At 32.7% G+C, this 13,981-nt stretch overlaps 6 protein-coding genes across 6 annotated transcripts; 4 read left to right on the top strand and 2 right to left on the bottom strand.

The window, feature by feature from the left end:
- Positions 1 to 3,056: 3,056 nt before the first annotated feature.
- Positions 3,057 to 4,316, top strand: PGO_113490 (6-cysteine protein; the record flags this gene model as incomplete). Its single annotated transcript, XM_028688683.1, has 1 exon — positions 3,057 to 4,316. The coding sequence occupies one exon, from the start codon at positions 3,057 to 3,059 to the stop codon at positions 4,314 to 4,316; it is 1,260 nt and encodes a 419-aa protein (XP_028544484.1).
- A 1,389-nt stretch (positions 4,317 to 5,705) lies between these two features.
- On the top strand, positions 5,706 to 6,809 carry PGO_113500 (6-cysteine protein; the record flags this gene model as incomplete). Its single annotated transcript, XM_028688684.1, has 1 exon — positions 5,706 to 6,809. The coding sequence occupies one exon, from the start codon at positions 5,706 to 5,708 to the stop codon at positions 6,807 to 6,809; it is 1,104 nt and encodes a 367-aa protein (XP_028544485.1).
- Positions 6,810 to 8,200: 1,391 nt separating this feature from the next.
- On the top strand, positions 8,201 to 9,367 carry PGO_113510 (hypothetical protein, conserved; the record flags this gene model as incomplete). Its single annotated transcript, XM_028688685.1, has 1 exon — positions 8,201 to 9,367. The coding sequence occupies one exon, from the start codon at positions 8,201 to 8,203 to the stop codon at positions 9,365 to 9,367; it is 1,167 nt and encodes a 388-aa protein (XP_028544486.1).
- Positions 9,368 to 10,426: 1,059 nt separating this feature from the next.
- On the top strand, positions 10,427 to 10,792 carry PGO_113520 (hypothetical protein, conserved; the record flags this gene model as incomplete). The annotated part of the gene is made up of 1 exon (XM_028688686.1): positions 10,427 to 10,792. The coding sequence occupies one exon, from the start codon at positions 10,427 to 10,429 to the stop codon at positions 10,790 to 10,792; it is 366 nt and encodes a 121-aa protein (XP_028544487.1).
- Positions 10,793 to 11,576: 784 nt separating this feature from the next.
- On the bottom strand, positions 11,577 to 12,281 carry PGO_113530 (hypothetical protein, conserved; the record flags this gene model as incomplete). Its single annotated transcript, XM_028688687.1, has 1 exon — positions 11,577 to 12,281. One exon carries the CDS (start codon positions 12,279 to 12,281, stop codon positions 11,577 to 11,579), a length of 705 nt encoding a protein of 234 aa, XP_028544488.1.
- A 432-nt stretch (positions 12,282 to 12,713) lies between these two features.
- On the bottom strand, positions 12,714 to 13,067 carry PGO_113540 (conserved protein, unknown function; the record flags this gene model as incomplete). The annotated part of the gene is made up of 1 exon (XM_028688688.1): positions 12,714 to 13,067. One exon carries the CDS (start codon positions 13,065 to 13,067, stop codon positions 12,714 to 12,716), a length of 354 nt encoding a protein of 117 aa, XP_028544489.1.
- Between the last annotated feature and the right edge of the window lie 914 nt (positions 13,068 to 13,981).

A 13,981-nucleotide genomic window follows, 5' to 3' on the forward strand; every position in this document is an offset into this window, starting at 1 on the left:
ACAGGTGGATATATAAATAAATAGATAAATAAACAAATAAGTAAACAATAAGTAAAAAAAAAAATATGTAAAAAAAATAAATACTAGGACTGTCGAAGATAAAAAAAAAAAAAAAAATGTATATTTAAATAAATACCATGAAGGGATAGGATAAATAAATAAATACTCGAGCAAGGGAAAATAAATAAGTAAATATCGGGAAGAGGGGAGGGAAAAAAATGTGACAATTTAAAATTTTCAAAGGCTTTTCCTACCACAGAAAAGTATAGAAGAGAAAGATTTTTTTTTTTTTTTTTTATTTTCCAAACGCCCTCACATGGGAAGCCTTGGCAGTGGCCATATCCCGTATGTACATATATATATATATATATATATATATCTATATATACATACGTACCATCCAATTTTCCATCAGATTACAGTTGGATCTTCCATATCTGAGGTCGTTTTTTTTTTTTTTTTTTTTTTCCCTAACTCATTGACTCAGACAATGTGCACGCGAAGAAGAGGCAAAAGAAGAGGAGTGTAAAAATGAAAACAATTTTTTTAAAGATTAATGTAACTAAGAAAAAAAAACAAAATGGTGCTTCAAGGAGAGAAAAGCATAAGTAAAATTAAATTTGTGCATATTTTTTTTCTCATACCTTTCAAGGGTGCTATTATACTGAACGAGGTTATGCCCGAAACAGGCCGCAGAAAAAATAAGAAGAAGTAGCAATTCCTCAAATAGTGGATACCGTGATATACATTTGCATTTTTTAAATTTAATTGCGAGTCTCTCTCTTCACGCCCCACCAACCCCAATTTCAGTGTTTGAAAATTTTTATTTTTCACCTACCCTATGCTTATATATATATATATATATATATATATATATATATATATGTACAATATATGAATACATAAATAAATACATATGCACAACATGAAAGATGGTGATTGGTATTGCAACATTGTTTTGCCAAGGCGTGATGTAATTTTGTATAATTCCTGTTTATCCCGAACATGCTGTTTTTCCTCTTCTTTTTTTTTTTTTTTCTCCACCTGGGTACCGAGTAGATTGAAAGAAATGCATGAACACAACTGAATAGAAAAGAAAATCAAAAAGGCCAAAAAATGAAAAAATCCAAAATGGGAGATGAAAATGAAAAGTAATAAAAAATATAATGAGTTCAAACAACGAAACGTTGAAGGAAAAAAGAAAAAAAAAAAAAAAAAAAAAACAAAAAGAAAAAAAAAAAAAAAAAAAAAAAAAAAAAAAAAAAATATAAAAAAAAGAAACGTTGAAGGAAAAAAAAAAAAAAAAAAAAAAAAAAAAAATAATAATAAAATAAAAAAATAATAATAAAATAAAAAAATAATAATGTAAAAAAAATGATAAAGTAAAAAAATAATAAAGTAAAAAAATAATAAGGTAAAAAAAATAAAACAAAATAAAGACGAGAGGGGCTAGTTTTCTTTTTTGTCAATTGTACAAATTGAAACAAACCCGGCCCTCATATCCCCCTCCCTTGTGTAATAAATATTGTTGGAAATTCATTAGAATTAAGCAAAGACGGTTCATTTCACTTATCTAAAGAACGTGATTATATAATTGTGTATGGATATTCAGGTATGCCTAGTAAATCAAGGGTTTTAAGAGAAAAAAAACAACACCCCACTTGGTACCATTTATAGCAAAGTGAATGTATAATTTTTCGCGAGTAGAAAAAAATTAAACTAGTATTTTTGCCCTTATTTTTGCCCCTATTTTTGCCCCTATTTTTGCCCCTATTTTTGCCCCTATTTTTGCCCCTATTTTTGCCCCTATTTTTGCCCCTATTTTTGCCCCTATTTTTGCCCCTATTTTTGCCCCTATTTTTGCCCCTATTTTTGCCCCTATTTTTGCCCTTATTTTTGCCCTTATTTTTACTGTATTAAATTTTTTTTTAATTCTCATTCGGAAAGGTATCCCTTTCTGAGCTGACACACAGGAGGGATGCAAAAATAAAGCAACAAAAAAAAAGGGAAGGGGAAAATAAGGGATTTAAAAATAACAAAGGGACGATGAAAAACTAAAGGGAATGAAGCCTCTTCTATTTTCTTACATAACAACGGAGCGTGGGATCTAAGGGACTGTCAGTCTCAGATGCTGAGGAGGCATGGTGGTGGTTATCGAAAGGGGTTGGGGGATTGTTATGGTTCATCACATGCTAAGCAAATGTTTCCATTTATGCCCATTTAAAGTTGTATAGAAAATAAATAAAAAAAAAAAAAAAAAAAATCACACCAAATAGGGTACACATACACATCATGCGTAAGTGCGTACGTACGTACGTAAATATGTGGTACTTTTTTTTTTCTTTTTCACACTCGAACAAGTGGGCAAGATTTTACAACCACAGTTAAACCTCATTTGTGGGTACCCAAATTTGAGACTGACAAAACCCCACCTTATGATAAACATAAAAAAACCACCAGAAGGTCTATCGCACTTTATATTTCTGTTTTTATTCATTTCATTTTTGTTAAACTTGCCCTTATAAAAAAAAAAAAGGAATTTATAAGAAATGTGAAATTGATAGTAGGGGGAAAAGTGGGAATATTTTATTATTTTTTTTTTTTTTTAACTTGTTTTTTAACCTATTTTTTAACCTGTTTTTTAACCTATTTTTTAATTTACTTTTTAATTTACTTGTTAATTTGCTGTTTAATTTACCTCTAATTTGCTGTTTAATTTACCTCTAATTTGCTGAATAATTTCCTTTTCACTAGTTTATTTATTTTTTTTTTCCCCACTTTTTCATCCCACCCCGTTTACTTATTGAGGCGAATTAGCTGATCTTTTTTTTTTTTTTTTTTTTTTTTTTTTTTTTTTTTTTGTGTGTGTGTTCTTCAAAACTTGTTCATGTTCTTTTTCCGTTTTCCTCGTACGCCTAAAGGTGTGGCTATCTCGGAAGTTTTCCAGCGCCCAAATTTGTATTAGTTCCATATGCATATCTGTCAGACCACTCCATTAGCATGAGACATGCAATACGCTGCAGAAATGTGAGGAACGGGAGAGAAGAATCAAAATGATGAGGGTAGTAGCCCAGTTGTCATTTCTTCAGATTGTTCTTTTCCAAATTTTGCTGATACCACGCTACCCTGTGCAGAAGGAAGCCCAATTTTTTCTCCCTGTTAAAGAGAATCAAGAACCTGGTTCTTTCAATATGACAAATGAGAAAAGCAAAGTGTGTGATTTTTCGAGCGGATCACTAAGCGTTTTTGGCAGAGATAATCCAGTATCATCACGGGAAGACAAGTTTGGAACCAAATTGGATGTCGATAAGAAAGAAGAACCCACAGGTTCCTGGATTAGTAACAATGACAGTAATGATAATGAGGTGAAACATTGTGTGCATTTCACAAAAGGATTAGAAGTGCTAACTTTTATATGTCCCAAGAGAAACGGTAATAATTATAAAGGGATAGAAGTGAGGCCATTCAACTGTTTTGAGGAGGTTAGGGTTCAACATGTAAATATCAAAAGATTCAGCAATATTCTGAAGGGCGTGTATTATGAAAGCAAAGAAACGGATATTCTGACAATAAGGAAAGTTTTCATTCCTCCCACAATTTATGAAGATACCATTTTCGAATGCACATGTGACAATAGCCTTACATTTCAAAATGGCATGATGGGTTCAAGCGGAGGAAACCCGACTAGAGAAGAAGCAGGCCCGACTAGCGGGGCGATCGGCTCAAGGGGCATTATGAGGGTTCATTTAAAAAAAAATTTCATTTTTGGATGTGACTTTGACCACACTGGTAGTAGTGATGGTGGGCACTCCATCATTGATAATAGGAGGAAAGAAGGAGAGTCTATTGGAGAAGATGAATTTTCTCAAGAAAAAAAATCAGCATTTTCTAAATTTTATACTCCAAGTGAAATAAATAATCTCAAGGAGAAAGGTATCATACACAATGTTAAAATTACAAAACGGGAAGTGTACTTAGGGTTGATATGCCCACCAGGATATTATATTTACCCTTCTAATTGTTTCGAAAATGTGCTTTATGAAAATAACATTGTAAAGTTAAAAGAATTGGTTTCTCATGACATTAAATTTCATATCGACAATAAGAGAAGGATGTCCTTTGCTACTTTTACTTTAAAGAAAAATGAAAATCCACGAGGATTCACATGTCTTTGTGTTAGTATGAACACTACTCTTCACAATCAGCAACAACCTCTTCAGGTCAATTTCGAGTATAACAACTATGAATCTTTTGCATTCTCAGTTCATATGGGTTATTTACTTATTGTTCTTTTGTTCATGATTCTCTGCTTTTGATCATGAATTAGGAGCGTGTTTGCATAGCTTTGATTTTTTTTTTTTTTTTTTTTTTTTTTTTTTTTTTATGCGTATTTGTTATGGCACATGTCCATACCATATAACATTCGAAACCCAAAATGAGTGGAAAGGAAATTCTGATTTCTCCTCAGCATGCACATCTAACTATCTCGTACTGCTTACCCTAGCTTAGTTCTCCATCACTCTTTTTTGCAGATTGGAGTTTAATTTTTTTTTTTTTTCCCTTTTTTTTTCCATGCCTTTGGTGAACTCTTCGCTCTTCACCCGACTAAGTGCATTAATAAGTACACGTTTGCTTTTCTGCTTCTTTATTTTTCTGCTTCTTTACTTTTCTGCTTCTTTACTTTTCTGCTTCGTTCCCTTTTCTCTCGCTGGTTAAACACAGCTGCAATTGTGCATAAAATAACCAAAAGGGGGAAAAGCGAACAATTCGTTGTCATGCGCATGTGCAGAAAAAATTGCAATAATTCATTTTTTCTAAATGTGAAAAGTGTTAGCACCTGCATGTGTGAGAAAAGATTAATAAATGATTTGTATGGTATGAGATGATGGGAGATGGTGGCAATTATTTTCCTCACGTATTTTCACATTTTTGCACTCCCTCATTTTTGTCCCCTCCCATTTTTGTCCCCTCGCATTTTTGTATCCTCCCATTTTTGTATCCTCCCATTTTTGTATCCTCCCATTTTTGTATCCTCCCATTTTTGTATCCTCCCATTTTTGTATCCTCCCATTTTTGTCCTCTCCCATTTTTGTATCCTCCCATTTTTGTCCTCTCCCATTTTTGTATCCTCCCATTTTTGTCCTCTCCAATTTTCACCTTTTTTGCAATTATGCACAAAGACTTTCGTACGAGGGTCCCGAAGTGTCTAGGTGAACGTGTCGTGCAAATTCTCGACCCTTCCCCCTCTTCCTACTTCTAGTTGTGCACCCCATTGCAAAAAGGAACTAAATTGGCTAAACTGATTATTGATCTATTGAGGTGTATGTGTTTGGCTTGGAAAGACTTGACTGAGTCATCAATATTCTCGATCTGGTGTACCCAGAGAATATTTTTCCAAAAAAATGAAATGAAAAAGGGACAAAAAAAAAAAAAAAAAAAAAAAAAAAAAAAAAAAAAAAAAAAAAAAAAAAAAAAAAAAAAATTAAAAAAATAAAAATAATACCTCCGAGTTGTGCATGCACGTGGATGGAAGTGTTCGCACATAAGCGTGTATTTAACGCGAGAACAGGAGCGTACATATACATACACACACATATATATATGAACATACATATGCACACTTAATATACACACCTAACACACATATACACACTTAGTATACACACCCATATACAAACTTAATATACGTAACACGCACGTACAGCATGGGCAAGCTAAAAGGATCCCTGTGTGTACAGCTGCTGATTTGGTGGCTAGCCAACTTAGTAAATGGGTTCACACACATATGTGATTTCAACGATGATTTCAGCTTAGAGTTCGGGGATACACAAGTAAAAGGTAAAGAAAAAGTATGCACACTGAAGCCGGGACTTCTGGACAAGGTAGTAATAAGATGTGGAAGTGATAATTTAAATTATAAGTTATATCCACCCAAATGCTTTGAACAAGTATATACATCTAAAACGATGGAGAATCCAGAGACGCTAACCAAATGGGCATATGGTGTATCTGAAAAGAAGGACAGACCAGAAGAGATAACCAAATGGGTATATGGTGTATCTACCGTGATGAAAAGGAAATATCATGAAGATAACTCAGATCCCAAAAAAAAAAATTTTGATGATGTTTCCTTTAGAGTACCACCAAATACTGAAAATGATGAAAAGGCAGTATACTGCTTCTGTGAAAATAAAATAAAAATTAAAGTTCAGAAAACAAATGAAGAAATATATGAAAAAGAAATTTTCAATATAGGTATTGCTGAAATAATTTTACCAAATCACTCACGGAAAATTGATGGTTGTGATTTTACTCAAAACAATTCCCCTATATTTACAAAAGGCTATGATACAGATTTTTATAATAAAAAAAATAATGAAAATAAGAATGATGTTATTTGCAAAATACGTGTTAGGGAAAATCAATTTATTGGTTTTAAATGTCCTAAGGATTATAACATCGAACCAGAAGAATGTTTTCTTAAAGGTTTTAACTTGGAAGGACAAGTTGAAAATTTTCAACATACTCTTCAACTTGGAGAATTAATAATGGATCATTATAACAAAATATTTTACGCTCGTGTTCCTGAGAGAATATATCAAAACACGCAACTATTTTGTTCATGTATAAAAGATGATCAGAGACTTACAGCACATTTTGAATTTACCAGGAAGATAGATAACTCACAACTTTCGCACGACACACCAGACACAAATGTTTTGCAGAGCCGAAATGGAAGCTCTTCCCCGGGCATTGCAACCACTTTCCTTATCTTCCTCTTCTCCAGCATCATCTATCTTTCAATGTAGCTGCTGGAGGCTAATGGATTGGAGCTCTTGTCGGGCGATATCTGAGAGAGGGGGATGGGCGTGCGTGCTGCTTTTGTTTTTTGTAGAATGTAAGGATGTGATTACTCTTTCGCGTGGCGCTTCAATATGTGGTTCTTCGTTTATGTGATATCCATGCGTGATGAACCCTCTATTGAGGGATTCCCCTGTATATGGACACCACGCCTCCTCTTAAGCGTTTTTCTTTTTTCTTTTTTCCTTCTTCTTTCTTCATTCTTCTTTCTTCTTTCTTCTTTCTTCTTTCTTGTTTTTTTTTTTTTTTTTTTTTTTTTTTTTTTTCTGAATAAAAGTGGGACAACGCACGCTACTACCTGAGCGGAGCGTCACTATGCATATGGTTCATTTGGCCTTTTAAAATTTTTTAAATTTTTAAAATTTGACAATTTGAAACTTTGACAGTTGTGAGACTTCCCAATTTTAAGCTTAAGGGAAGAAGTTTCAACCAAATCAGTTTTAAGCGCAGCAATAATGAGCTTTCCCAATTTTAAGTTTTGTTGTGTTGCTTCAATTGACTCACATGGAGTGGGGAATTCTTTTGATCACTCCGTGTGGGTGCTCCCTTAGATAAGGGGATAACTTTGCGACTTTAGGTCTTCTTCACAATAAGGATAAAAATGAATGTACTGGAAATTTTCCGCACCTCGGAACTATTGAGAAGTTTCGTCTCACAGCAGTACAGTGCATCACAATGAGCTCGCGGTAGTTTTTCCCCCCGGCATTACTTCGTTTCAACACTTTTTTTTTTTCTTTTTTTTTTTTTTTTTCCTTTCGCCCTCATTCTACGTTTATTCTATCTGCAATTTTTAGAAAATCAACGTAGAATCAGGGCAAAAGAAAGAAAAAAAAAAAAAATTAAGCAGGATTTGCACAAACATCCAGAACCCGTTTGGAATAGAACAATAGCCAGTATGTGACATGGGGAAGGGGGTCAAAACAAAACAATAATGTTTTGTTTTTCCATAGTTGGTTTTACATCAATTCATAGAGGAGGCATTATTAATTATAAGGTAAATGAAGATGTGAGTAGAAATGAAAGCAGAAATAGCTAATTTGCACCTACATATGTATATGCATATAAATATATATGTACAAACATACACGTGCAACATGTATGTGCAACATGTATGTGCAACATGTATGTGCAACATGAATGAACAACTCTTTATATCCAGCAGAAACGAAAATTAGCGAAGAGAGAGAGAAATCGGGAGCTGCATGAAAAAAACAAGAATCCCTTTTCTTTTTTATTAGAAGGAAGAAAATATATGATCAGGAAAAAAATAACAGATAAAAATAAAGTATAAAATACCTGAATATTTTGAAAGGTTGACAATATGGAGCGTGTTCTAAGAATGATGTGCGAAGAATGTGAAGAAGAGAAAGCATGCATGCTAAAACCATCGAATAGGAAAAAACTGTGCAAGAAATGTTTCATAGAAATATTCGAGGATGAGGTACATGATACAATTTTGAAAAAAAAAATGTTTCAAGATATGGACAAAATTTGCATTGCTGTTTCAGGTGGAAAAGACTCCAGTGTTTTAGCACATCTACTTGTTCATATAAAAAAAAAGTATCATTACAAATGGGATTTATTTCTGCTAGCCATCGATGAAGGTATTAAAGGATATCGTGATGATTCCCTAAAAATAGTGTATAAATTACAAAAAAAATATAATTTACCTCTGAAAGTTTTAAAATTCGAAGATATATTTACATACACTATGGATACTGTTGTTCGCTTTATCGGGAAAAAAAATAATTGCACCGTTTGTGGTGTTTTTAGGAGACAGGCAATGGAAAAAGGTGCACTATTATTCAATGCAACCAAACTAGTAACTGGCCACAATGCAGACGATTTAGCGGAAACCATTCTTATGAACATGTGCAGAGGAGATCTTGAAAAGCTAGCCAAAGGGATTAACCAAATTCCCAACAATGGACAAGGTCATACGCAAGGTGAACCCTTATGTTGTTCAGGTGAAAACAGAATGATTGGAGAAAAAGCAGTAGTAGTAGGTACAGATACAGATACCACGAAGGGTGATAACAACACTTGCTGTAGAAACAGAAAGGAATCCAAAAAGGGTATCATCATGGATTGTGATGAACCTATAGATGACCATCCATTTTTTATACCCCGATTAAAACCTCTGATGTGGTCTTACGAAAAAGAAATTGTTCTTTATGCATTTCATTTGAAGTTGGATTATTTTAGCACAGAATGTACCTATTCCCCTAATTCATTTCGAGGAAATTTAAGAAGTTTTATTAAGGACATTGAAATGATAAACCCGCAATTTATATTAAATATAATTCATTCAGCTGAATTTTTTTATCATAATAGTAACAACAAGAAGATACTTCAGGTTTGTGAAGAATGTGGTGCCTATACATCTAACAAAGTATGCAAGGCTTGCCTTATCGTGAAAGGGTTACGTACTTACAAAGACAATTCATTTCTCTATGCAAATAAGAAGAAAAAGGAGAAGAATAGAATTCCCATAAGGTACGACTAATGGGGAAAAGGGAGATTATACCTATTCAGCTTCTTTATGTCAACGATAAATTATAATGCATCTCTATTTTAAATTTGGATCACTCATAATACGTATTGCAAAAACGTGTACATAGTGTGTAATGCTTCTTTTTTTTTTTTTTTTTTTTTTCGCTTACACGTATAGTAGAAATAATTTGTGTGTATATTTCCCCAATTACATAATAGAGACTTTTCTTTTTGTTTTTTATGCGACCGGGTTATATATGCCAATGGGGGTGGTGATGTCAGTTACAGTCCTATATTTCGACCGACACACACATAAGACTCCTAGTGAACAACAGTTAGGTTGCATTTTTGCAATCGACGATGCATGGTTTAGCGCAAGCTTTTTTTCGTTTTCGTTTTCGCTTTCTTTTTCGTTTTTTTTTTTTTTTTTTTTTTTTGTGTATGTACATTCGTCCCTAATTTTTAATCCCTGAAGTAACTACTAATCTTCCCTTTTTTAAGGTTCCCTTTAAATTGTTCCAATCATTGAGAAAGCGTAAGAAGATTAAAATGGGTTGAAGAGTCTCATGTCGGTTTAGACCAATTTTGTGGGGAAGTAAAAGTTGTTCTTTCGTTCCCCTTTTGCTTTCTATAAGTTTGTAAAATTTTTTTTTTTTTTTTTTTTTGCGGAATTGTCAACATTGGCTAGTTCGAAAAAAGTTTGTCCAGTTTTATAAACATCCCCATATTCACTTTTTTTTTTTTTTTTTTCCCAGCTAGCTAATTTAATAATAATTATTATTTTCTATAAAAAGCAGTTGTCATAATTTTGAAACTGTTCTGTATGCTAATTTTGTGTACGTCTGTCTTTTATTTACTCTCATTTCCTCGATACCATTGCACTTTTGAGTTATTTTTTGATTTCTTTACTTGTCCGCTGTGAGTGAATTGTTTTTCCTCTCACCGTGGATTGTGCAGAATTTGCTAAGAACTATTGTGCTTCACCTCTTCCTGTTCTTCTTCTTCTTCTTCTTCTTCTGCTCCTCCCCTTGAGCAACACAAATACTTATTGCAAATGCAACAGAAAATCAAAATGAGTAAAAATTGCGAAGCAGAAAACGCCGTTGAGGAAATTTACCTGTCCTCGATCAGGAAAGCACAAGAAAATATAGAAATTAGTAAACACCATTTAAAAGGTGACAAGAGTAAAAAAATAAGTTTCAAGGACTGCGAATTTGCAATTAAAAATCACACAAATGAAATGACCAAGCTCGTGAAGGAGGCTAGTTTAATAAGGGGTGCAACAAGTAACAGCATTAAAGATTATTACGATTGGCTAGTTAAATGTGATGGGCTTATTAGAAATTTATCATACGATGATATAAATAAAAAGATACATGAAATGTTCAACGCAGTTATTGTCGAGATAAATAGTAGGTGCAAACCTGTACTTTTGTAATTTTGTAACTTTTCAAACCTGCACTTTTGTAATTTTGTAACTTTGCAATTTTGTAACTTTGCAATCTTGTAACTTTGCAATTTTGTAACTTTGCAATTTTGTAACTTTGCAATCTTGTAACTTTGCAATCTTGTAACTTTGCAATCTTGTAACTTTGCAATCTTGTAATTTTGCAATTTTGTAACTTTGCAATTTTGCATGTGTGGTGTCAAGTCCGAGTTGTGTGTTTTAAAACTTCTTCCATTAGTTCTGATATATGTTAATGAATACTTCCTTTTGCTTTTCCCACTTGGAGAAATGGAGTACTTAAAGTGCCAAATATAAATTTTTCGTGTTACTTTTTTGGACAGCTATTTGTAACTTTTGTAACTTTTGTAATTTTCGTAATTTTCCATAACTTTCGTAATTTTGTAACTTTCATATTTTAAAACTTCTATCATCCACACACACACATGACTAAGAAGAACGGAAAATAAATGCACATGGAAACATGCCGAATGACCCGTTTATCAAGAATGCGTGATGTGCAAGTAAAGACGCAAACTCTGAAGTCAAGCTGTTTTCCCATTGGAGCGTTTCAAAATTCTGGATTATGTCAGCTTTGTTCTCCCTTTGTGTACATTTTTTTGCCTGAACACAATGCACACTGCAAGGGATATGTTGATTAGACAAAAACAGTTTTAAAAAAAAAAAAAAAACAAATGAAAAAAACATGTCAAGTTGGATCCACGTAAGCTCCAGTGTGCGAAACAAGTTACTACAAACAATTCGAATTGAGTTGTTTCTACTTATACATGTGACGGTAGACATCCAGAATGTATCTGCGCTTAGCCGTACTTCTCTTAAAACTTTTCTGCGGCTCCATGGCTGGGTATTTCTCCTTAAAGTGAATATGATTTGTTGTTATCACCTTGCTGTTCATAATTTTTTTACTAAAATATTCATCAGCCAACTGGAAAATTTTTAAGAATATTTTATGCTCATGCTCATTTATGCATTCCTGAAAGGTTGTCGTTATGTTAAATTTTCTTTCATTTGGTAAATTATTCACACCAATACATAGTTGTAAAAAATTGTTATTCAATAAATTGTTTATTATGTCGGCGTTTAATATGTTATAAAAATCAGCACCTAATTTTTTATAAATTTTCGTATAATTTTTATATTTAAATTTTCCAACTAACCTATACATGTCAGGTACAATTATGCAAACATTTTTTAGGTCTTTACAATTTAAATAATGCAAAATATTTTTTATAACCATTCCACTATTTTGTGATATGCATTTTACAGGTTTAATTAAAATTATGTCATTTTTCTCTGCTACGTAGGAATTAATGTTACTTATGTGATGCCATTCATCCATGTTATATTTCTTGTTCAAAAAGTCCAAGTACATTCTGCTTACGTCTCCTTTGCACAAATTCGGAGAAATTCCTTTTTTTATTTCGTTTCCCAATCCTATTAAAATTTTCGTTCTGTTTCCCATTTCCCTGACTTGGTTCATGTGAAAATAGACCCCTGTGTGCATGGGATGGATGATTCAGACTGTTCCTTAGTAGTGATATCTGCTTCATTTCCCTACATTCCTCTAAGTCAGGTTATGCTTGTTGCATATCCCATTCTATTACATTAACGACGAGCTTTTATTTCGTCTTTCACACTGTATGGATGTGGTCAAGGATGCTGTATGTATTTGTATGTGTTTTTTTTTTTTTTTTTTTTTTTTAAAATTCACCTTGCGAATGCATCCCAAACGCATGACCCTGGCAGCTGGCTAGCTGATGATCTGACTGTTGGCTTGCCCTTTTACCAATGGACCTTATGTGCACCCTCCCGATGTTTTTCATATAAACCTACTAAAAGAGTAAATCAGCTACGTTTTATGGAGATAGAAGAGGATGTAGAAAGGTAAGGCAGATTAAGAATTCAGACAGAGAAACAACCCCACACTCAGGAATGACAAGCCAATCACAGACTTAAAAGTGAAGGCCTTATTAAAAATTATTATTTCAGTGAGGAATGTGAAAAAAAAAGAAATGACGTTACAAAGTGGCATAACTAAAGAAATATCTGAATGGCCTAACAAGTAATAATAAAGTAAAGACCCTAATTGGTTTAATAAATATGGTATTACAATGTGCCAATTATGGAGCATACAAATCATTTCTTTAAGTAGTCCTTTTTCTCCTTTTTTTTCTGAACATCCCTTTTTCAAGTATGCATTTGTGCATCCCCACAAAAATCCAACACAAAGGTAAAGGGTGAGCTGCATGTTTAATAGGCCATTTCAGAGAAATGATGTAATCGTTGTGTTTCCCGACCAGCTTCCTCAAACGTTCATATATATATGTATATATATGTGTATATATATATGTATATGCATGCATATGTTGCAACATTTCACGTGGTTACTGCAGGCAAAGGAAAAAAATTGGAATAAGCCCCTACTTCGCCTTAATGCTTTTCTTTTGCCTGAACATTGGTAATATTTTTTTTTTTTTTTTTTTTTTTTTGGTACATATGCCTGGGAAAAAAATATGAATTTGTATGCACGCATTATTAAGAGGTTGCCCTATTTTTGTGTGTATCTCCTACTCGTTTTTGTGTTTTTTTTTTTTTTTTTTTTTTTTTTTTTTTTTTTTTTTTTTTTTATTTTTTTTTTTTTTTTTTTTTTTTTTGGTACATATGCCTGGGAAAAAAATATGAATTTGTATGCACGCATTATTAAGAGGTTGCCCTATTTTTGTGTGTATCTCCTACTCGTTTTTGTGTTTCTTTTGTATATTTTTTTTTTTTTTTTTGTCATATTTTGTTTGTTTCTTTGTTTTTTTGTTTTTTTTGTCATATTTCCTTTTTGTCCCATTTTTTTGTGCGCAAAGAAAAAAAAAAAAAAATGCACGCATTTATTTGGTCGATGAGTTGCATTCCCTCGTGCATGCATACAACTGTGTTTTTTTTTTTTTCTTTTTTTTTAATAATTTGTTTGCAATTGTTTTACATTTTTTTATTGATTACAAATCGGAACTGAATATTTGTAACGCGTCAAGTGACTCCAAAGGAGAAAATGGCAAACATTGTGTCTTTTTAACTTTTATAGTGAAACAATCATATTTTTGTCATGATCAATTTGGGTATAACCCTTTCCTAAATTGTGTATTCCCTGCGTGTGTGCTTTTTTCGGTGCAA

This window comes from Plasmodium gonderi (genome assembly GCF_002157705.1).
Source record: "Plasmodium gonderi DNA, contig: Chr11, whole genome shotgun sequence".
NCBI classification, from domain to species: Eukaryota; Apicomplexa; class Aconoidasida; order Haemosporida; family Plasmodiidae; genus Plasmodium; species Plasmodium gonderi.